Here is a 24,342-nt window from a genome sequence, read left to right as displayed (position 1 = left end):
GCTTCAATATTTTCAGACCAGTCACATGAGGCTTGTGCACAAGGTGTCAAGTGATATCTGTGTAAGACACTCTTTCCCACGTACATGTGCATGTGGAAATATAATGAAACACATTCAGCAATAGGAAGCTGGTTCTAACAATGTGTTGGAAAAATAACTACTGGTACATGTAACAATAAACATTAGTTAAGAATTGGTCTGGTACCCAGAATCAAATTGCTGAGAATTTTATGTTATTTCATTTCACACAAGAAGCAGACTTGAGATTGCAATTTTATGTGGCAGGAAAAAAAAAAGGTGCGCACAATATTCACAAAAGTGCTTCACAGGCTGCTCCAAAATTAAGACAAACGAACACTTGTACATGAATTTTACACTTCTTTGAACACATAGGCAAAAGCAGAAAACAAAACAAAATCACATGTACATCATGTTACGTATTATAGTGCTGTTGGATATGAAACACCGTCTACCAGCAGCATTTCATGCAAAATACGTATGAATGAACGTAACAACCCCTACATGTAACTATACAAGTACATGTGCATCCTTACCAGGCCTCGTTTTCTACTCGATGAGCTGTACACGTAACTAGCGGTGGGGTGGCTTTGGGGTACCGCCACAACGGGCACAGTCCCATATGGTGCCCCACTGGGTGCTAGAATCATCTCGCCACTGGCGTACGGATCGACAAAGTACATAGGTATAGCTTAGGTAGAATCAATCCCCAGTGCACAGAACCAAGCTAGCTGGGGCTGGTTGCCAGTTGAGTACGATACCACAATCACTGGATGTTCCAGACACAGGGATTTTAGTTGGCAGCGTGACCACACACGGGGAAAAAAAAAATCCCAGAAGTGTCGGGATTCCCGACTTGATGTGTCACGACTCGGAGGACACACACACAAAAATTGGTTGCAAATGAAAAGGGATGAGTACACATACGCAACTTTTAGGGCAACTGCTGAATACGGTAGTCCCTGTCTGCGAGTCTTCACCCGTGAACAAAAAAGAAAAACGGGTGAAGAGAGGAAAGAATGGAATTCTAACAGACCACGTCTACTGCATCTCCAGCTATGAATGAAGTGGGTGAATACACACAATCGCTAGTGGCTTGGTGCTGCGGACCCGGCCTCGCTGTTTGCTCAATAAACCGCGTCGCTATTCAGTCGAGGGTCAACCCCACCACGAACTCATAAAGGAATCACTGGAGTGGAACCCAAGGCCTCGTCTCCGGGTTGTATCCGCTGAGTACATGAGCAAACTCCCCCCCACTATTCCAGTAGAAGAGAGGGGAGAAAAATATGATAATATCCCCAAACCAGGTTGCGTAACAGGAACATACACAAGTCCCTTTGAGAAGGTATTACTCCTTTCATGTCATCTTTGCTCTAGCTCTTCCTTTCTCTCCTCCAGATCTGAACGGCAAACAGTGGAGAGTGGTTTTTTTCCCTGCAGTCACAGTGGATGACAACAGAGTGAAATGCCAAGCTGAGGGAGACTTTAATCCACCCAGGGTCATCTCAGTGTTTGCCCGGTCTGTCTGTCGTGTGCACAGCCTAGCCTAACCCTGTCAGTCCATTCACTGGCTTGTGAGCACATTCAACCAGCTCTTTTTTTTTTTTTTATTAATCTCCTCTCTCCGGGTTTTTTTAACACCCGGCTCTTGGCTGGGTTCATATTTTTCTTGTGCCTTTTGACAACAACAGCAGGGACCCGTCCACAAAGCACAACCTGGGCTACAAGGCCAGCCGCACACAAAGGGAAATAATCTGGGTAGCAGACAATTAGTGCCAACCAGCCTAACACATTACCGACTATCCACAGGGCTAAAGAGTCCTTTGAGAACTGGAATCAAGGAGAGGTATGGGTATTATCCAAACAATTTTCTGCCATCTCCAATTTAATTTGTTAAAGTAGCATACACTAATACATTGACAGGAGGGATTTGACATGAATTGAATGGTGGAAATGACAGCATTGTAGAATGCATATTCCCCTTCAGCAAATTTTAAAATTCTGTATTACTTGTGAAGTGTGCTTTTTTTCTGACAGAATACACGTAAATGCACACACACATTTCAAACTCTAAAAAAAGCACTATCCATTAAAAAGCAGACCACAGGGAGACTGCAATATTGAAATAGCGCCCTCTATCAGAATTAAGGAGAGTGACCTCAAATTCAATACACAAACGTAGCTATGGTAAATTGCAGAAATAAACAGACACTCGTGTTTCCATGATTAAATTCCCTTGCTGCATATTTGACTGCATCTACTCACATTGTTGAGCATTTATTCTGTCTAAGAATAATTTAAATACCGTACAGAGATTTGTGTTTTTTACTTTTGTTTTGCTCTCAATCTTCAGCGTAAATTCAACACACTATTCCTTGCGAACTAATATGCAATGTGATAAAAGACTAAACTAATATAAAAAGACAGTGCCCATACGTATCTACAATCTTTCATTTAAATTTCAAAAAATTATATAGTCAGCTATATAATTTTTTTTATAATGTTAATGACTAAAGACAGCTTAATAAAAAGCACAGTGGAATACATTGGAGTTTACTGTTTTTATCTTACAGTAGTCCATATTCCACCCGTTTTATTTTACAGACTTTGAACGCTTCATCCATCAGCAAAAGGAATGAAATAACGTTCCATGAAACTAATTTGCCCAGGCAGATTATGAGAGATGTCATCAATTACTCGTTCCTGGCCAGCACGGGTCCCTCCTCATTGTGTTTCCAACATGATTAAAAGCACCCAAGCTTGTCGCACAAAAGCAGCAATTAAGCCCAGGGATTGGAAGGATCCAGTGATCACCAAAATGCCAATGAGACTGGAGAAAAGCCATAAAAATACGAGCATTAACGGGCAGCTCCAATGCGTGGTGACATGCCCAGACAGTACACCGATCATTTCATAGACCTGTTAACTTATAGGGTCTACTCTTTCTGCATCACAGCCCCACGTCTCTTTGCCAACCGCCGGCTGGTGAAACTACAGCTAGCAGTCAGTATAAAAGCAACTGAATAATTCACCAAAAAGCTCACACAGTTACGACCAAATACTGAGCTGTACAGCTACATACCACAGGAAAACAGGGCTCATTCCTAAGGCAAAATCTGACACAAACAAAGGGTGAAATTTGGGTAAACTTTGGCCACTCATACATGAACGTATAGCAGGCAATTCCAGAGCTATCTACACTGTTTCCAGTACAATGTACATGTATGTTATAGCCTTTTGAAACTAAATATACTGGTACATTATCTATCCTGTACAAAAAATGTTCACATGTGTATATAAATCAACAAACCTGAATCTTCCCTCTTTTTTTGCGTACTATGTCAAGTCTAATAAACCTGTTCTCACAAAAAACAATCCTGTATACGTGACAAAGTGCATGCATTCTGCGCACGCCAAGTATTTTTAAAAGGTTTAAAAATGGATTCTTAACGAAAAGTTAATGCTGTGACAGGTGTATCAACACCAGCAAAGCTGTTGCATTTTTATTGTTTTTCGTGGCAGGAGACACCACTGAAAACTACATGTACAGTACGCACCTTTTCTTTGTGGTGCGCTGCTTTGCACACACACTGTAAAGTACATCTATGAGATACAGTCCCTTAGCAGCGGGATAAACATGTACTGCATTTTTAATGTGTGCAGGCAAGTCCGATCCCATGTCCTTTGTTCTCTGGCCAGCATCGGAAATTACACTGTTGTTCATATAACACCGTCTCATCTACCATGCAAGTATTATAAATCTTGCTTAATGACATACAAATTGGAATTTGATGCCTGCTTTCCTGGAAAATGCACACAATACAGGTCTCATACAACGATGTTGATGCATGTACAATATATATGACTAGACTAGGGTCAGTTTCTAGATTTCTTTCGCTGTGTTTGTTTTACGTTTATGTTTTCTTCATCGTTTACTAAATGAGATCCATTTGAAATCATCGATTTTAACACGGCACATTGTCATTCCACTGTGAGCCACAATATGGGGAAGAAACAGGTGATTTTGCGAGAAACCACATACATGATCTTCAATCCAAAGTTGCATTGGCAGTTCATTGGGTTGACACATACAACGAGGCAACTCCCTAGTTGAGTTATGGGACCGAGAAATATTATTTTGTATTTTCCTTGAAATATGTGGAGCCGTATTCACTGAGCAGCATGTGCATGTCAATCTTCAACAGGTTACTATGCTAGGCACAACTCCTTTAACCCTAACTGCCCAAAACCTGCCATACTCCAACAGCAGGTTTTGTGAGGTTTTGGCAGGTTTGGTACCGTACCTGAGGAACTTGTCGTTGAATTTTGTGAGACTTGGGATGAAAGGCCCAGGGAGATGGTGTTGGATTCTGTGTGAGTTGGGACACACAGGGTTCATTGTGTGCAGTGTCTGGCTTGCTGTACCAATTGTTGGACTATGCTTGATTTTGTCAGGTTTGGTACTGTTCAGTGCAAGTCATCCTATACTGCATAGACCCATCCATACCATATCACTCAAACTCCAACAGGCTCATTCTGTTGGAGTTTATCAGGTTTGGTACACTAACCTGCATGTACAAGTACATAGACAAGTACATGAACCTGTTGGATTTTGTGAGGTTCAGTATGCTTTCTAGTGCAGGAGCCTAGGGGGTTAGGGTGAAGTTTTTTTTAATCGCTTTTGTCGCAGCAAACACAGAACATGTGACAAATTGTCTATTCTACAAATTCATGAGATGATTCGTAACAAGGGGTGGCAATAAATGGACCGTGTTTATTGTTTTCCAATCTTGAACTTGTTTATCTTCCATGGGCGATTTAAACTCAAAAGCTCTGTGTTTCTTTGAGGCATGTCTGAACACTTTTTGCCTTTTTAAATTTTTGTGATTTTGATTATATCCATTTATCATTTTGAAGTCTCTCCCTACCGTCTACATGTACTTGTACGTCAAGTCAGAAGAACGTGAACGGTTCGTGTACATGTATGCATGTATCCATAATATTCCATCAAACACACTAGTCACAGATGTCTGCACATTATCGGAAGGCAGAGTACAACTGAGCGAATATCGCGCGGTGCATTTTACTGCACAACTTTTATTACCTGCCCTGACAAATTGGCAGAGGCATAAAATTACTCTCAAATTGATAATTTGCCCAGTGGCAATGCTGCGCTCACCACCCTAATGTCTGCCACAGTGGACTGCAAACTGAACCGAATCGCAGCCAGAGAGGGAGTTTACCTGTCCTCTTGGAAGGTTACAACACTTCCTAAAGTGCGTTTACCCAAGTGGCAGCACCAAGGTGCACACGTGTGTGTGTGTAGCAGAAAGCCCTAATGGGCGATACCGGAGCCCATCGCAAGACCCAATCTCGGCGGCGAGTCACAAGTAGAGACATTTTCCTCTTTTTATGACAGGCAAATAAGCAACCTCCCCAGGTTGCCTTCAGGCGGGCACAGGCATAATAATCTAATCAAAGTGGAAGCATGCACATCTGGGGCAGGGTCCTCTTCCTTTACGAGCCAAAAAAAAAAGCGCCGAGTGCTCCAGTTTGGGTTCTCAGATTCTGAGAATCAAACGAGGGCGCTATTTACTGTCTATATTGACATTCACAGTTGTAACATCGTCAATTTTTCTCAGAAAACCCTCAACAATGTATTGTTAAAAAAAAGCATGACTTGCGGTGTAATTGCCAACTCAATGTACCAAAATGAGTAAGTACACTATAAATGCGCTATACGGCTGGTTACCAAGCTGACAAAGTTTGCGTTGAAGGCCTAAATGTATTGTCAATTCACATATCGTCGTGCGCCGGGCAAAAGGTCATAAGCGCGCTTACACCCTTTTGCCCGGAAGCGTGATCACAATCGACAAAATGTTCCTGGTAAGGGGCATAAGAAACACACTCTCTTTATTTAGTAAAAACGGATGAAATTTATTACAAAATCAACACAGGCTGTGCAAAAAAAAACAACCTTTGAACAACTCACCGGTACAAAACGACTTCAGAAATTTTTCTGTAACTATTTGCAAAGAAATCTTTACGTTTCATTCAAATAAAACAGTTGCATACATATGTTTTTTTGGCAGCGATTATGCTTCCCGGTAAAAGGTTCGTAAGTGCTTACAAGCTTCTTCCAGGCACCTGACGATACGTATTTTCCGATCACGGGTAGAACAGTCATATGGAATTTTCTAGAGAGCATTTCTCTTCACCTCTGACAAGATTTTTCTTATAATTGCATAACTGCAGCAAACACAACATCCTTGCTCTATGTCGTCTTCCACAGCCTCTTTAATGCTGTGGAACCATCTAAATATAGATCCTGGCAATATCCACCCCCCCACACACACATACACAAACTGGCGTAGTGTTACTTTAATTGCTAGCTGCAGGAGACATGCGACTCCTTCCATCCAACAAAAGTCTCGCCGGCCAAGCGACAACGGGGTCAGTACTCAGACGCAGACTTGTATTGATCGTACAACTACACTGCAGGAGCATGCTCCCCCCCCTCTCTCTCAGGAGTGTTAAATTACAAGGGCGGGGAAGATCTATTAAGAAAAAAGGGAGAAAGACAGCAGAAGTGCCGTCCTTTGGCATGGGTAGCGAGGGAAAAGGGTGGGGGGTTGTTACTTGATACATTTGGTGAATGAGTAGAATTGATGAACAACATGTAGAGTGTAACCATTTCAATGGGCTCAACTTTCATAAATGCCTCTGAAATCTACAGTGTAATGTAGCTTAGCAACACTGCTCACTGCTCAACGACTGGTACCCTGTCCAACACATGCTACTCCAACGTGTACATAAATACGGTACTGCCATAAACTTACCTGATCTCTAACGTGGGAGCAATTTCATACGTAGCTGGTTAGTCAGCTATTTAAAATACTAGGATAAAAACAGGTGACCAGTCAAAATGTCAGAGAAACTGTAGTGTACAACTGATAATTTGACTGGCCGTCATTCTTTTGCTTGACATTCATGTACTGTCCTGTGCTTTGTAACAGGCCAATGAAATTGGGCTCAGGTTTGCTTGATTTTGATGGTCCGTGTATTACTGCACGGCACACTGCAACCACGTAGCACAGTGGCCTCTGTCTGAATCTGCTTTGAAATGAATGCTAAGAATTAACAATTTACACGTTGGATCTTCAAAGATTTAGAAGCGGAACATACGGTACTAATAGGATCAGGTCCACAGGGTTTGTGGAGAGGAAATTGCAGGCAGTGGTATTTTTGGAGCTAGAGAGAGAGGGAAAGAAAAGTTTACATCCACGGTTCACCAATTTTTTTTTTTTTGGAGGAGACATTGCAAGATTGACCCAACATCTTATTCTGCATGAGCACAGACCCAGTCGGACGGCACAGACAATACAGGTGGATACGTGTACATGTACCGGTACATCCGTGCACTGTGCATCAATACTATTGGCAATCTCCACATGTATACATTACGGACAGAGAGAAAAAGGGCAGAGTAGGGCTCACGTTATTAAATTATTGATGTGTTGATTTGGAGCAAACACAGAGCAACCGTCTCAACAACAGGCGGAAGAAAGTGCACTATTGATCGGTGAATACATAATGGCACAGTATCAAGGAAAACCGGGACTGCAAAGTGTACAGTGGAACTTCTCTCAGGGGGCCCAAGAGAATGAAGAACTACCTGTGAACACACGTACGTGGACATGTAGTGTGAGTCTTTACACAACTTATAAAGGAGCCCCCCAAAAATTCAACTTCTGAACTCTCACGTGGCACGCAATCTTTGAAGGAAAATTACAACAGCATATATATATACATGTCCAACGCCATTAGATGCGTGTACACGCAGTGAGCAAATTTCCTCCAACACACTGCACAGAAAATAAGGACCACACAAATCTAATGCTGAGGCACGTGGCAATCTGTACAAAGTGACGTCACTTGAAAAGATTCAAGATTCAAAGATTCAAAGATTCAAATTTACTATTGTCCATGCAAAAATTCACATGGAAATTTACTTTCCATTGGCTTGTTTCAAAGTGAGACAGTAAGTCATTACATTCGTCAATATTACAATTACAATCAATAACAAAACAACAAGATTGCATATAAGGTAGCTTAAATGGCAATCACAGCCTACAGAGATAATAATTTCCTAAATGATATTGCATATTCTCACCCTTTATTACAAACAAAAGTGTATTGAGGGGGTTATCCAAATAGTTACCGTCTAAGGACGTACATGTACGTGTGGTTTCTGATATGTGAGAAACAGGTAAAAAAAAAAAGCAAAAAAAACCAATAACGGAGAGGGAGATACAAGTTACAACAGATAACAGGTTTTTCCACTCACATGCAATGAAATCAACCTCCTCTCCAAGCACAACAAATATATGTTGTAACATATCCAAAGTGCATTTTGACATTAAAAATTGCTGGATATCGGGGTATAATCCAATTTCCAAGGATAGCTTTTGATTGCATGTGCATGTGTGCTGCAGGGTCGATTACATTTTCTGAGAATACCATAATTGTTTAGATTACATACATACAAATGGAGTTGTTGCAACAAACTAGGACTACATGTACATGTACCGTACCTCTGTGCGCTCAACAACCTCAGGTGTGGTTTGTATCTGAGGCAATCACTCGGCAAAAACTACATGTAAATACTGCCACCATCAGAAGTTTCGAAATATATGCCCCCCTCCCCTTCGTCTGTGGAACAACCTACCGGTACATGTACCCACAGTCATCTGATCTGCTGATACTTTAGAGGTTTTACATCCAATTAAAAAAAAAAAATCCTCTTTTTAAGCATTTTAAGTCTTGATCTACCTGTTATGTAGTGGTTTCTCTTTATAATGTAACAACCTGTACATTGTTTTCTCGGTGTATAGCATTTGAGATACCTGTGATAAGGAAAGCAGTTTTAATAATAACAATTAGTATTATTTGCATTGCCACCAAAAATCTTGACTTCATGGCACTTGTCTTTTTCCATAGTTGAACTTCCAGTGACAACACGTAAGTAACCCAGAACTCAAAATGTCCGAATAACCAGGTAATTTCAGTCACACTCCTGGGGAGACAATCCCTGAATAAAAACTCCCACATTAACCTGATCAGCTGGCCTGAACAGGCCACAAAATGGCCGTGGGATGTTTCAACCATCAATTTCAACCATCAACCTCAATCCCACTGGCATCAGCACCTGTTACACTTTGCCAGAGGTCAAGACCAAGGTTGGCAAGGTCACCCAGTCATCTTCCCCAGCTGCTTCCGGCAGTGCTGCATGCAATGCCCAAGTATTAACCACTCGCTGTCCACTTGGGACAGGAAGAATCCTGACACTTGAAAACTTCCACTTCAAACGCAGTTGACAAAAGACTCCCCCCCAATCTCAATTGAGTCATCGCCTCTGACCATGAAATCTTATTCTTCCTTACTCTGCCTTATACAGTACATGTACATTTACCGACATGTACACATGCAAAGAGTCCTCTCAAGTTGTAGCAAGGAAAAGGACAGGTAAGAAAGATACTTGTACCGAAGCATAAATGAGAGGGTTCATACAATGAATTCAGCAAAACATCAAAGTCCAGTATAAATCAATGTACTGGCAACATATTGAGGTGTGAGTCCCTGCTCCCAAGCTGGACCAAGAGAAGGGTGCAGTTTCCCTAAGGTAGCAAGGGGAGGCTCCATAGGTAGTAACTGCCCATTGCTGGTTCTCAAACGACATGAAACGCAAGCACTGCAGTCGCATCGCTATTGGCAAAATGAACACTACCGACTAACGTGGCTCTTTCAACCGATGAGTGGGTCCTTCTGCTGGAGGCTGACACTCCCTTGGGTGACAATTTCGCTCTCGAGTGATTGGAAATACGGCGACACTGAAATACCAGTGCCTTTTAAAATCTCCCTCCCCGTGAAAGATTAATTGAAATACGTTTCATTTTCAAATTCAGATAGTGAAAAAAAAATGCACTGCACGGATCTTTTAATCCCAAAACACTTATATTTAGGAAATTTTTGAAGTCGTGCGTAATTCCTCCTGTAACCGCATCAGCAAGCGTTGAACATTATCTGAAGAACAGTGTGTACGCTGAGCCAGTACATGTGTAAACATGATGGAGTTCACTGTCCTTATTTTGAAATTTCTAGTGTGACTCACATCAACCCCCTTAGAAAGATTTTTGTTGTCTAGAATTCTCTACTGAAAACCGTCTGGCCTTGCTCTGTGACAACTGTTGTTGGGGGTGACACTGCATGCCGGGGTCATAGCACGCATCTGCATTGCGGGCAGATCATCACCAGAAATATACAGTGTACTGCATTGTCTGACAGTACCAACAGATCAATAGCTCTGACAACAATGGCACAAATTCCCGCCAAAATACCCACAGCTGCCTGACAACAGCGGCAACGGAGAAGGCAGGAGGGAGATGGGGGAACAATGCCTCTGTTTTTTTCAGGGACAATGCAGGGCCAGACAGAGGGTGTCCTTCTTGGTCTGAAGCTGGGACCCTCTGACATGTTGAAAATTTGGGGCTGGATTGGGTAGGCATTCACCACATTCCGGTTTTTTTGTTAGGGAAATCTGAACTGAGTTGTGGGGACATTTCTGAGTCCCCACAACATTTTCCGTCCCACGAAATAGATGAAATATCACTTGTACCAGTATGCCCCCAGAACTGCATGTACATTGCAGGAGTATGTGTACTTGGTAACCGGTTGGTACAGAATACGTGTACATTTTTTAGCCTCAACCCCCTAGGGTGCGTACATGTATGTAAAAATCATACTGAAATCAGAAGATTCAGGACTGTCGGGGCTATTCCTTGAATTTTCTTGGACGAATTCAGGGACAACTTCTTTTTAGCTGTTCTCAACAAAGTACGTGTGTAAAGTTTAGTGCCGGGAAGGGCAAAATATGGTACATGTATACAAATTGTTTCTCCATTTATTCCATTTCCTTCTCGTTCCATGGCCATGTACGCAAACCCAGTACATGTAAGGACACTGACCCCCATGTTGCACAACCATCAGATCAGCTCAGGGTCAAAATAACAACATGACTGGTTGGGCATTCAAAGAGTCCCACAGTTTATCTGCTCACTGTTTATCTACAGTGTGCAGATGCACAAACTGTTCCAGAGAGGGCTGGAAATTCCACAAGTTCTCCCCAAAAAGACTCAAAATAAATTGGAGCAAGTCCCAGGAGACCTTGACGCTTTCTTGAGGGGATGAGTGATGGGCCAACGACTTCTTGGAACATCTGCGGATGTTGGGTCCACAGTAGATGGCACCCCCAGTCCCGGCCCAACTTAAGTGACATAGGCTCCAAGCCAAGTATGTGTACATGTACATATGGAACACTGCTTACCCTACACACAAGTAAGATAGGCTACTTACACACACAGACTTATCAAAGACTCTTGTGGTCAACAGAATTCAAACCACATAAATCAACTGACCCTGATCAATCACACCTTTTTCACAGGAAACCTTGAAAGATCCCTCCAGTCCCACATTCTCCCCCTCCACCCACGATGATTGTATTTAAATTGTGGCAGAACACTTGGAGTAGAGTCCAACTCCCAAACACAACGACTAACACTTGTGGCTGCTAGCCAAGAATGAGATTGGGCAATAAAAATAAATCCACAAACTGTTGAGGTGACAAAAAGGAACGAATGTTTACATGTATTAGGAATAGGAACAGGTACATGTAGCAAAACCTGATGATTAAGACTCTCAAAACCAATTTTTTTTTCGGCTAAACACCCTAACATCTGGGAGAAAATTCCGGAGAAATCACATTCTTCACTGGCTGCAGTGACATTTCTGTTAGAAGATATTCTTGCAGATTCCATTTCGGGTTCCATTTCATACAAATACTAAGAGTATCAAAAATAGGGTACGAGATTTATAAGCAAATCTTCCATATTAAGGAAAACTGGAGGGCCTCCTTTACACGGAAAACATGCAAAGACGGGAAAAGCTGTGCTCAGCAAAGAAAACCAATGCAGGCATTTTTGTTGTTTGTTTTTGTCTTATCGAGAGGCTATTGTCAAAGCGACATCACTCCCTCTCTTTCTCCCATCACCCTCCCCCCACACACATAAAAATTCCAATATTTAGAGACTGCCAGGTAAAACTGCCCGCGACCTTTGAAGTCAACAAGTGGGAAGGAAAGTTGTCCTTTGCAGAGGAAAAAACCAAACATCCTCGGCTCCTTGCAGTCTGGCTAGGGTCCTCGGGGCACACTTGTCCAAACATTAATTTGTAAAATCACAAGGGAAATAGGCATAATTTTTTTTCAAAGACTAAAAAGATGAAATGAAATAAAATATTATCCGAAGCACTTAAAAATAACGTAGTACATGCACACGTGAGCAGTTAAAAAGTACAATAAAAAAATAGTTGATAACACATGAACCGTTCCTTTTATATAATTCTTAATATATTTCGAACAGATTCCAGAAAACAATTCTACATGAATATTGATTGAATGAAGTAAAAGATAAAAGTCTGGTTGGGCCTCCTGGACTTGGCAGGACAATGCTAATCCCTGATTTCCATGGAATAAACTTAATTTCCGTACTCCAGGGATGAGATGCACTGATGCAGATTCTCACTGTTGCTCCCAGGCAACTTTGTTGACGGATGTCCAAATTTACATGTATGCCATTCAGGCAAGGCCAACCACAAAATCAAACTTTACATATCAAGAACGGGGGACTTTACAGAGAGTGGTAGTGGCAAGCATCCTTTTTTCTGTTTTTTGTCACATTTGCGCTAACATGCACATGCTCGTAAAGACAATAGCAATGCACCAATACGTTTAATGCTACCAAACATCTCAAAAAGTCTCCCACTGCTTTCAGGCTACAATTGCTCGCATTTCGCACTACTGTGCCTCTCCTCACAAACAGCGTCTGAAAGTCCGCCCTTAAGGAAAGGAGCCGCAGAGGTAAAATCCCAGGGATTCCCATGTACCGGTACATGTATAAAAGTAGGATGCCCAGGTTGCAGCACAGACAGCTACGCCACGCTCGACTGGACCCATTTCACACGGGTCTTCACCAAGCTTCATTACCCCAATTTATATCATATCGCCCCCTGCCCAGCTCCGACAGCTCATTGCAAATTGATGAATTTTTCCACTTGTGTGAGGGGCTCCTGACGTAGGTACCAGTAGGCGCATGGTCCAGTACATACATGTACACGTACATGTCATAAGAATGCCACTACATGGGAATGACGAATAGGTTTGCATGTAAACAGTTGAAATAAGCAAGTGTAATATTTTTCATGAAGTTTATGATTTCAGTCATGTCAAATCACTTTAAGTAAAACTGTGCATAGCAAATTCTGATTTGATGACTCTCAACATTTCGCAAAGAACCTGTGACTAAATACATGATTTAGCTATTTTTCCGCACTTTATTCTTGGGTCTGGGAGAAAAAGACTGAAGAAATGTTCTCCTTCCCCGGTTGATGGAAATGAAACACAAACATACCTCCAGGTGAACACTAGAGACAGGCTGGGCTCAAACAAAGTGGAGTGTAATGGATGGCCGTGCATCTTTCATGGCAATAACTAATCGGGCGTAATTGAATTTTCGCAGGGTCGGCATCAACCATAATGACTTGAGATGCCATCATACGGTGTATTTACTGATGATTCTTGTCTTTCTTTTCTTTTTTTTCCATATTATCATTGCTCCGGAGGCCAGTGTAATGCAATTTTCTTAATTAACCTGCCTGGGTACCATTAGCCTGACACACTTCCATTGGCTGGTTATAGGGTTGGGGGTTGGCCCACTCTGCCTTCTGGGCCAGGCCTTGAACGTCTAATAAAATTTTCATTAGGGTTTGGGAAGGGGAGGGGGCTATACTTTACTGGTACATCGCCCTGTCGAGAAGATCAGAGGCAGATAGAAGACTGCGCTCCAAGAGTGGACATGACACTGGTAAGAGGATTAAACTACGGTGGCATATACATGTAAGTAGATTAGGAGGGCGTCTGAGCTGCAGTGAGTTTAAACTCAACCCATTTGCTCATTCACAAAAATAGGAAGCAGACACAAATAACTTCCCCATTTCACAGACACACACACACACACCAAAATGTACAGACAAACATGGGCAATTTTTGTACATAAAGGTGAAAAAATTCTGTTAACAGAAACGAAAATGTGTTCAACAAAAATGTGGAGAAATAAAAAGCCAACTTAAAAAAATTGCATTACTAAATCAAGTTTGTTTCTTTTTACTTCTGGGTAATTGATGACTAAAAACATTTGTCATCATCTAGCAGGTGTTGGAGAAAACCAAAAAATTAAGCACAAGACAAAATGTACAAATATTTTATAATCGCTTCCCAGAATAAAAAAAAAAGTTCCCCATTCTTTATTCCAAAGAACCACAAACCTACTGTATAACCTCATCAGAGCCACAAAGGCACCCCAGGTACTACTTGGAGACAGTACTGTAATAACAACGTCATTTTTCATCTTGGACAATTTGATCACCAACACCACGCTGTTTGAGCTCATTTGTCAAATCAATCTGTAATTACTCCTCAGCTGATCAAAACACCTGGGGACTGTTTAGGGACCCAACAGCTTTAACTTGCATTGCAGGGAAACTGCAAACCAACGCTTCAAAGGTGCATCACACGCACAGAGTGGTCTTGACATTGATGAGCAAAGACGGTCAATTTGTGCTTAACTAAAGGCCTTCTTAATGAACCCTGACTCTCCTCAGTCCTCCAAATTCCTTCGGGTGGTTTTGGAGGATTTTGGAGGATTGAGGGTGAATGGCAAAAGTGCATGGCTGATTGCAAAGGATGCCATGAGTGAAGGTCGTGGGTTAGACCTTGTGTTGTTCTTGCTCAGTCATGCATAAATTCAGCCTGATATTTCTTTTGCATCAACCACACTGCTCAAGAATGCCATTCACACTGCCTCAACGTACTGACAAGAATTGCCAAAGGATTTTGAAGGATTGAGGCAGTAGGCACACCTCTAGTAACATTTCCAGGAAATTTTGGAGGATTTCGGAGGATTGAGGGAGAATCCGATTTTATTCACCCCCCAAATTGGAGGATTTTGGAGGACCGAAGGGGGTCCCTATCGAAAAGGGCCTCAGGGTTAGGGTTAACTCATCAACTGTTGCAAAATGTGTCGACCACAAAGTGACATAGAATTACATCATGCTTTCCTATGCCAGTGGGGTGGGACACAATATACTGTATCAAGCCCCCCCCCCAAAAAAGTGCCCATTTAAACAGAGTGCCACGTCATTATGTTCTACCAGTGCAGGTACAAAGGGACTATCGGTATGTTTGCCTTCTCCCACAGTGGAATGTTTATGTTATGATTATGTGCATTGTCAAGGCATGTAAAAGATACTAATGGCATGGAAATACCACCGATTGACTCTTGTAAGAGTCACAGCATAACATGTATCTGACCACATGCCACGACATGAGGCCTAAAAGGCCATCTTTTCAGCAATGTCTGTGTTTGTTAGAACTACATACGGCAAAAGGAGGTTTTTTTTTTGTATCTCTCATTTTGGCATCCAGGTGAAAAATAGATTTACAATGGGTGAAAATACATGCATGGTCTGCAACAAACCCGACCCCAGTACGCCACAAAAGCCCTGCATCAACACAGATAAAATATAAGACTTAAAGGTTTTCATGGTGAAAGAAAAGAAAGATAAAATAAGAAAGAAAAGAAAGATAAAATAATATTTCCTCTTCTTTTTTATGGTGCCAAAATTGCTGTAAACACATCTGGGAACATCAGATGGCACAAACACATAGTGGCATTTAATGATATTCTGGCACATTTTGTTTCCAGGCCGCCGAAGGTTATTGTGAAGTAAAGGGCTGGCTTTGCCACACCAGCTCGATTGATAATCTCGTACACATATCGCGGGCCTTTACCGTCCAGCCATAAATGACGATCTGGATCAATCACGCAGAAAGATGTCTGCAGGCCAGCCACTTGCGCCCGCATATCTTGCGCCGGCAAAGTGGGCCTCCTGGGAGTGACAGCTGTGCAAGGATTAGAAGCCGACGGAGGAAGCTGCTACTCCAAGCAAACCAAAGGCACTCTTGGAGATGGCTTCACTTGAATTAAGCAGATTCCCGACCGTATGCCATAAAATTAATCTGAAAGTCTTTTTTTTTTCCCCCAGAAATTTGTTTCACTTTACATGTACATCAGAGAGAGAAACCTCAGCTCCCTGTTTTGACGTACAACTGAATCACTCAGCTTGGCATCCTAATGGACACTGCATGCGTTAAAAATGTTGCAAGTTCCTATTGATCGTGCACAATTCTTCGAGTGTCCTTTACCCGGTACATATAATTCCAAAGTGACTTGGTACCTTGTAACAGTTTCCTAAAAAACCCTTGCAATTTCCCAATATTGAACATATAAAGCATGCCACTGTACAAAACATTATACTTGTACAATGTACCCGGAAGGTGCACAATACACATGGGACATCAGTATCTGAAAATACATGGCGTCGAGTGGCTAAATCTGTTACATGTCACTGATTGATAATTTGATGAGATCAAAAAGCTAAACTGAATCTGTGATACGAGATGATTCGTTTGGCTGGTGGCCATTTGCTTCTTTCTGGAATACTGCCATGGGATAATTCTTAAGCCCACGCATCCTGATAAACATGATGAACTCAGAGGTCTGGTACCACGGTCCCTTAAAGTAATACAGCATATCCATTCCAATCAACAACGGAACTTCGGAATGATCAACACCAGGGAATTCATTCAAGCTACATCTGTGCATGTCTAGATGGTCACAAAAACCAGATACAGATGAGAATAGGTTGATCCTGTTGAAGCTAACTTGTACAACCTCGCTCGATGGTGACATCTAGTGAGGAATCAAACTGAAATTACACTCTGATGTATGGTGACTTCCGCGCCTGTTCTGTCTCACTTCCACTGGGACGCTTTTTCTCTCACAGGAACATTGGCACCAGATACACAGAACCTGCCTGATGACATCAACAGCCAAGCACAATTATCATTTGGATCCTCCCAATGCAGACCTCTACGTACAGTGTACAGTTCCAAGTGCATAAACAATCGGTTTCCTGGTTTCAATGTCATGTGTAAATACCTGGACCTAACAACTGAACAGCCCTATTTTCAATATTTTTAAGTGAAGAATCGACAATACTTCTGGCATACCGGTACATGTAGCATAAAAATTAATAATTGAAAAAAAAAAAACACCAAAGGATGAGGACAGCATACAGTCTGTGGAAAGTGTGAATTCCCTACTGTCAACTGCCTTTCCGACAGATGCGACAGAACCACACAAGGCTTGACTGATCCTGACATTTACAGGAAGGCAGGACTTTGACAGCAGTGGATCCGCGCTCTCCCGAGGCACTATTACAATCTGTGACTCATTATCTTAACATGAATTTGGCACACACACAAAAAGTGCCAGTCTGCCCAGAAACAGCATCGAGCCGCCTCAGAGTCAGAGCAAGAGGTACCGGTATCTAGTCTTTGTGGGAAATTAACATGAGGAAACAAGAAATATGTACCGTGTAACTAACAGCGCTACCAAAGCCGGCCAGATATTGATGCTGCCTTAGGTGTGCACGGGGGAGGGGGGAAAAGAAAGGGCCGAATTAATTTCTGAAATTCTCTCTTCAAAAATTGATTACTAAATTGTAATTCTGTGAATTTATATGCATTAGGCTGTGCAGACTGTGACTGTCTCTTGCATGGTTCATACCTGCGGTTTTTTTTTTTCAAGATAGAGTGAATTTTGGAGGAGTTGATTGTACAACGCAGTAAAGAAATATACCAGTACCCTGGGTTAATATGCCGATATCTGCTGGAACATTATTTTTCACATATTGACATGAATCAGCATAACACTACACATGTACATGGGTAATTCCAGAAATTTGGGGTCCAAAAGTGTGACATTTTTGTGTCCCTGTTACATCTGACCTTTGTTATTTGACATGGAAATATCACCAGAACTGATTTCAGACCGTTACTATTTGTTTGGCAGGTACTTTGCATTAATTCATCACTCTTGGAAATTAGAAAATGTGTTCTGAACTTTGATACAAAATCGTATGTCAGATGTGACAGGGACATAAAGAAAAAAATGGACCCCTAATTTCTGGAATTACCCATACATGAAATGAAATTTGCACTAAAATACATTTGTTCAAACCAACAATGCGGGAAAACCGACTTACAAAGATTAACAAAATAATTGACTGGGGCCAGATTTGAATCTGCTGAGCTGAATGATTTGGTTGGAAGGCAGTGTTCTAAAACTCAGTTGGTGGAGGGCAGGTATAGTATTCCAGAGGTGGCAGGTTCAACTTCCACTTCGGCCAATTTCCTGGTTCATCTTGACTCCCTCATCTCTGGCATGCAACTTGGACTTCGTCAAAAAAGAGGCAATTCCAATCTTTACAAGACTTTGTATCGTGTTTTTTTAAATTTTTAATGACACGAGTGCAAAAAAAAAAAACCAGGAGATCGGCTATTCCGAGGAAACGCTGCATGCCTGTCAACAGTACGAAAAGGAGAAAACCCACCATCAGTTGACTTTTTTTGTCCTTGACAAAAAAAGTCCGTACTTTTTGCTGGCATATGGATATGGGCAGAATTGCTGGATATGGACAGAGTTGCTATGATGTCACTTTTGACGCACCGGTACAGTCTCCAGTTATCGGTATTAAAAAAATGCACATGTACATGTAGCTACAAAACAATAAAAAGTTATAAATAAAATATTGACCCCTCAATGCCAAAATGCACCCCTCCATATGTGACACATCTTTATGCTGAATCAGCAACCGGTATATAACACACGAGCTCCTACCAGTGCAAGAAATTATATTACCATTCCACTCATAAAAAAATTAGAAATCTGCATTAATTTGCATAAAAACCAGGATGGCCAGGAAACAACCTGAGATTTTCCAATGGAAATTCTGCAGTAGAAAACAAAGGGAAAATCATACTGACAACGTAAACAACAATTTGACTGATCTCATCAGGTAGTCTGGAGTACATGTATATTTATAAACATTGACTTCAATTGCTTCCCTAATGGTTCGAAACTACACCATTACCCAAAGACCTGCTCCCCTCCCCACGACTGCACAAACAAATACGCGGGTACAGATGGGCAGGATCGCAGCTCTAATTATCATTATGAAAACCCCAGGCTTCTTACAGCTCCAACAGCCAGAGCAGGCTAAGGCGAATCAACTCCCTGAGCGGCTGAGGCAATTAAGGGTCATTCATTACCACTGTCACAGCCTCTTCGGGCTACTGTATGCACAATGTACCGGTATGACCGGTATATCGTCCCGGGAAGGATGTAAATCCAGGCTAGAATTTATATTTTCAAGACAGTCGATTCACAGTAGTGTGCCCCCAAGAGTCTGCAACGCGTTGGCCAATCACAACGCGCGAAATTTGTCAACCCTTTCCGAATGCGCACTATTGTGAATCGCCCGTATTCCTGCAAGTTTCATCTCTCATGCATGAATATTATTTGATATCCCTTGTTGGTTGAACAATTGAAACGTGCAGTTTTTCCAAACATGAAACAATTCAACACTTTAACTAATAAACAAGGCGTTATTGCTGGGATGTCATTTCACAAAGATACTCTTCTAATACCCTTGGGGATTTAGGTTAATTCATTTAGCAAACAGTGGTGTCATTCCAGGAAGGAACGTTAACAGACCTTGTGCACAACGGCCATCTTTGAGGTATGTTTTTGTCATTCAAATCATGTAACAATGTGTAAGCACAGAATTGTCCATCAGGTCTGTCTTACACTAACACAGACTTTTACCATAAAGATGGTGGCTATGCCACAGGTCAATGTTACAGTTATTTCAACATCAAATTTGCCATAATTTGGGATATTCATTTCAGGAAAATACGGTCAATTTTAAAAGATGCTGGTTCATATATTGAAACTAAACTTTGCTCACTGTAACAGCATGTACTTCCCTGCAGCACAAAACCCCTAGAAATGCCCCTAAAGACTGAAAAATAAAAATTCGGTTTTATCGACATACGGGTGCTTTTACAAATACAACTGAAAGCACTAGAATATTTTATACTACATGAGCAAGCTAAGCTGCCACTTGTGGATAAATCCCTACAGTGGCATTGACCAAGGTACTGAACTGAAACGTATGGATGCATACGAACCGTGAGGCAATTAGACCCTACCAGTATTAATTGTCATGACAATTATTACAACATATAGGTGCATGGATGTGAATCATTACGTACTCATTACAAAACCACAAGATTTCAGCAATAATATCAATGATAATGGAACAGTCAGACCACGGGCAGTACAGTCACGGTAAGTGAAGACCAGAAAAGTCAAGAGCTTTGCAATTATATGCAAGTGATGAAAGCACCGAATCAGAACAAGCGCGAGTCAATTTTTATGGCTTCGGTAGAGTTGGCGAGTTGGCCTAAAACAGTATTTTCTGGTCTTAACAAATGGGATTTCAATAGACACTGCATAACATACATGTACGACATACACATCCATAAAGGAAAAACTTTTTTTAGACAGTTAACACTTTTCCTTCAGATCAACAAGCTCACATACATGTACATTTCATCTGGCATTTACAGTACAAAGAACATGTACTGACCAAAACATATGGAAATTTGTACTGTACGTGCATGTAGTTTTTGAATGAGGAACGTTTGGGGAATTGACAGTTCTATTGATTACCATGGTTACCACTGCACAGCAGTAATCCTTGTTGAGGCCAGTACTGTGTGATACCAAAGGTTTAAAGATCAGGAGGTCAAAAACAATCAATGACAGAGTAAGTGTGTGGCTACCAGAGATTGTTAAATTGCTGAAAGAACCTTGAAGTTTTCCAAATGGGGCTTCTGATACCAGCACCACCACAAGCGGCTTCAGTTTGGTTCTTGTTTTAAAAACAACACCCTCCCCCCCCCAAAAAAAACACAATAATCCAAAACAGAACAAGCCCTCCCCCAAAATGGCAGAGTACAGGTCTACTGTTTCGGAAAAAAATCTGATTTTAAGGACGTGACTTTCTCCTTTTTTTTGAAAATTACTTTGCAACAGTCCACTATATGCATGTGCATGGCAGTTTATAATCACCTAAGGAACCTTGCCTGCATTAGAACTCCATAGTACAGCACCCTGCATATCAGATTCAGACAAATGAAACTTGTTGGCGATAAAAACAACTTTGGGACCAAAAATGAATACATCTATTGTTTGTATACCCTGTACATGTGTTAAGCATGCAGCGAGTTCAAATTCAATCTGAACAAAGTGCTGAGTGGATGCAAGGTGTCTGTAAAGCTCTCTAAATCGGAAAGCTTGAAACTCTTCCAACTGTGTGGGTGCATCTATGAGAAAGTTGCCCACGTTCGAGAAGTCCATCAATGTCCTATGCTTGAACCATGACATTTCCCCAGTGAAAGCCGACGGGTAGAGAGCAGGCTGGAAAGATTTGTGTCCAGGGAGGAAAATCTCCCCGAGACAGCATCACCCTTCACAGAACAAGCCCTCAAGGCACTATAAGCAGAGGCGGCCGGTAAGCTGCACCAAGGGCCCACAAGAACTAGGCAGAAGGTTCATCCAAAGTAGGGAACTCTGGTGCCTTCTGCTGGGCCAGGGAAATAAGTCACCTCTGTCCACACTGGGAGGGTCATCAAAATGTGAAAGATGTTGAGTTCCTTTAGGCTAGCAGGTGTGTGATATTGCTGGGAAGGTTATTCACCTGTTGCATATATAGGCCTCCATGTGTCAGTGCATGACATGTACATGTATTTGGAGAGGGTGTAGAGGGCCGTTACATGGACATGTTCTGTAATGCAGCACAGGTACAGACTCTCATGTCCATCTTATTCACCTGTTGCCTGCAACTTTATTTAGGCCAGGAAATATGATCTTCAATTGCTGGCAAATAGATGACAAATGAGCATGACTTTTCAACTGTAACAGGCACTAAGTTTCTACTTCTGTTGGAAGCGAAGCTCTAAATCTGGTGTTCATTTTGCTTGATACTCTCGAACCCTAACCTCCAGGCCTTTTTTGCTATCAACCCTCCTCAATCCTCCAGAATCCTCCAGTTTGGGAGGGGGTGGAAAAATTGGATTCTCCCCAACTCTCAGAAAGCCTCCAAAATTACTTGAAAATGTTACTTGGAGGTGTGCCTACTGCCTCAATCCTTCAAAATCCTCCCGCAATTCCTGTCATTATGTTGAAGCAGTGCGAAGGGCATTCTTGAGCAGTGTGGTTGATTCATAAGAAATATCGGGCTGAATTTATGCATGACTGAGCAAGGACAACACAAGGTCTAACCCATGACCTTCACTCATGGCATCCTTTGCAATCAGTCATGCACTTTTGCCATTCACCCTCAATCCTCCAAAATCCTCCCAAAACTGCCTGAAGGATTTGGGAGGACTGAACTTGAAGAGGTTTAGGGCTAATTCACATGTTCCCCTGTCAAACTGCAGGTACCGTGAAAGTCCTTGTGACGAATGCAAGTTTTATGAGCCAAACAACATTATCAGTTTTCGGGCTTCAGCAGCTTCAAGATTTCATAGTTATGAACACATGTATATATGTGGGCCCTTCATGTACCTGTACATGTATTACGGCCCTGACCCAGACTTGTGGGAAGTATGAACATGATCATTCAAGCACCAGCTTTTTAAACCCCACTAGGAGCTGCCCACTTCCCCCTCGCAAAAGGTGCCATTTTGCCCTCGCAAAAGTAGCACTGGTCAACTGAACGTTCCTACACAAACTTTCAATGAGTTTACAGCAACAGTTACTCGAAAACTCTCTACCTCATGTACACGTATAGAACTCCTCATATTTCCCTAAATTTTTGAACTCTTAAGCTCCATCTGCTCGGGGGTGTAACTTTAAACCCCATGAAATCAAAATTTGTTATCCACAGTTTGTGTTATGACAGTGCGCCAATTATAGCTTCTGGTTGGACGCCATGCTAAGCCCGGTATTCCTTCCCGCTGGTTCCCCTATGATGGAATATCTAAACTGGCTCTGGGGTTTTAGGTTTCACTTCCTTCACGAAAGGATGACCAGCAGAGGTCAACGTTCTCAGCAGCCTTCCCCTACAATAAAAACTGACAACACTCAGATGATCTGGCACACGCGTAGGTATTCTTCCTGGATTCCCTCGTAAAAACTCAAACTCGTAAACACCACTGGGAATAAAATGTGACACTGTTGAATGTTGATATTACATTTTACACTCTGCAGACACCAGTTAGGAATATTTATGATCCAGCTATCTCAGCAGAGGCTACTGGGAGGGGGGGGTTGACAGTCAAATCTGCAGTCGTCGTATTCTCCAGCAGGCCCTGTCAATTGTCGAGGATTATTTCGGGAACAGTACATCGTGGCTCCAGCCACAAAGGCCGTGGCAGGTTTCAAAGCAGCGTATGTCTGTTATCAAATCAAATGAATAATGTGCAAAAAATAAATCCACTAAAACAAACCAACAATCAAATCAACCAACTAACCAACAGCGACTCAACCAATTCTAAAGAGAGAGCTCCATGAAACCCCAATATAAGGAGAAAAGCCTCAAATTTGAAACAACTTCCCTTCAACTTATCTGGGCCAAAAGAATAAAACAAATCCATGACAACAACTGCAGCAGACTCAAAAAAAGCTTCCAGCACTTCTTCAACTACTGGCGTAACTCCACACAGGAAATAATCCTTGCCCTCTCCAACCCTGAGCCCCCCCCTTGATGGATGACAGGTTTGCTCGTATGCAAGACCAGTCCAATAAATGCCCTGTCAATGTTATTTTTATTGCTCCACTGACTGACTTGCAAATTCCCTAGCAAATGAAGAAGCGACGACGGACTGCTCAATCGGCCAGGCAGGAGGCATCAATGCCATCCTCGTTGTCGTTCTCGGAGCACAGCCAGAGGAAGCAGTGACCAGACACATCAAAGTGGAGTTAATAAAAGAATTTGGGATTGCTCCTGCCGCATTACAGAAGCAAACTCGTCCTTGATTTTTTTCTGAAGGTTTCCTCAGATGAAGATACATTATTGTGTACCTTGAAGAAAAACTCTCAAAACCACAGCAAAACAATAAAAAGTAATCCAACGAGCTATACAAAGTAAAGTAATATCACAGGTCTGTTCTATTACAGGAAATGTTACTTCCTGTTAAAAAGTTTCCAGACAAGTGATGAACATGCATGCTAATGTGAA

The 24,342-nt window shown here is 41.9% G+C and overlaps 1 protein-coding gene across 11 annotated transcripts in view; it reads right to left on the bottom strand.

Moving 5' to 3' along the window:
* Positions 1 to 24,342, bottom strand: part of LOC110977446 (polypyrimidine tract-binding protein 1-like) — a 90,074-nt gene that overhangs the window by 51,280 nt on the left and 14,452 nt on the right. For 3 of the 11 annotated variants that reach the window (XM_022231591.2, XM_022231594.2, XM_022231595.2), the window contains exon 1: positions 555 to 1,546. The exons of 4 other annotated variants lie outside the window; for them this stretch is intronic. In XM_022231591.2, the coding sequence (XP_022087283.2) occupies positions 555 to 701 (147 nt within the window). In that variant the 5' untranslated portion in view covers positions 702 to 1,546. Of the gene's footprint in view, positions 1 to 554; positions 1,548 to 24,342 lie in introns of those variants that run through there. 4 more of the 11 variants (XM_022231590.2, XM_022231592.2, XM_022231597.2 and 1 more) reach the window with 3 other exon arrangements.

The sequence above is a fragment of the Acanthaster planci genome, linkage group LG12, assembly GCF_054643075.1.
Source record: "Acanthaster planci isolate LZ-2023a linkage group LG12, COTS_SCS, whole genome shotgun sequence".
NCBI lineage: Eukaryota > Metazoa > Echinodermata > Asteroidea > Valvatida > Acanthasteridae > Acanthaster > Acanthaster planci.
This window is presented reverse-complemented; position numbering and strand designations above follow the sequence as displayed.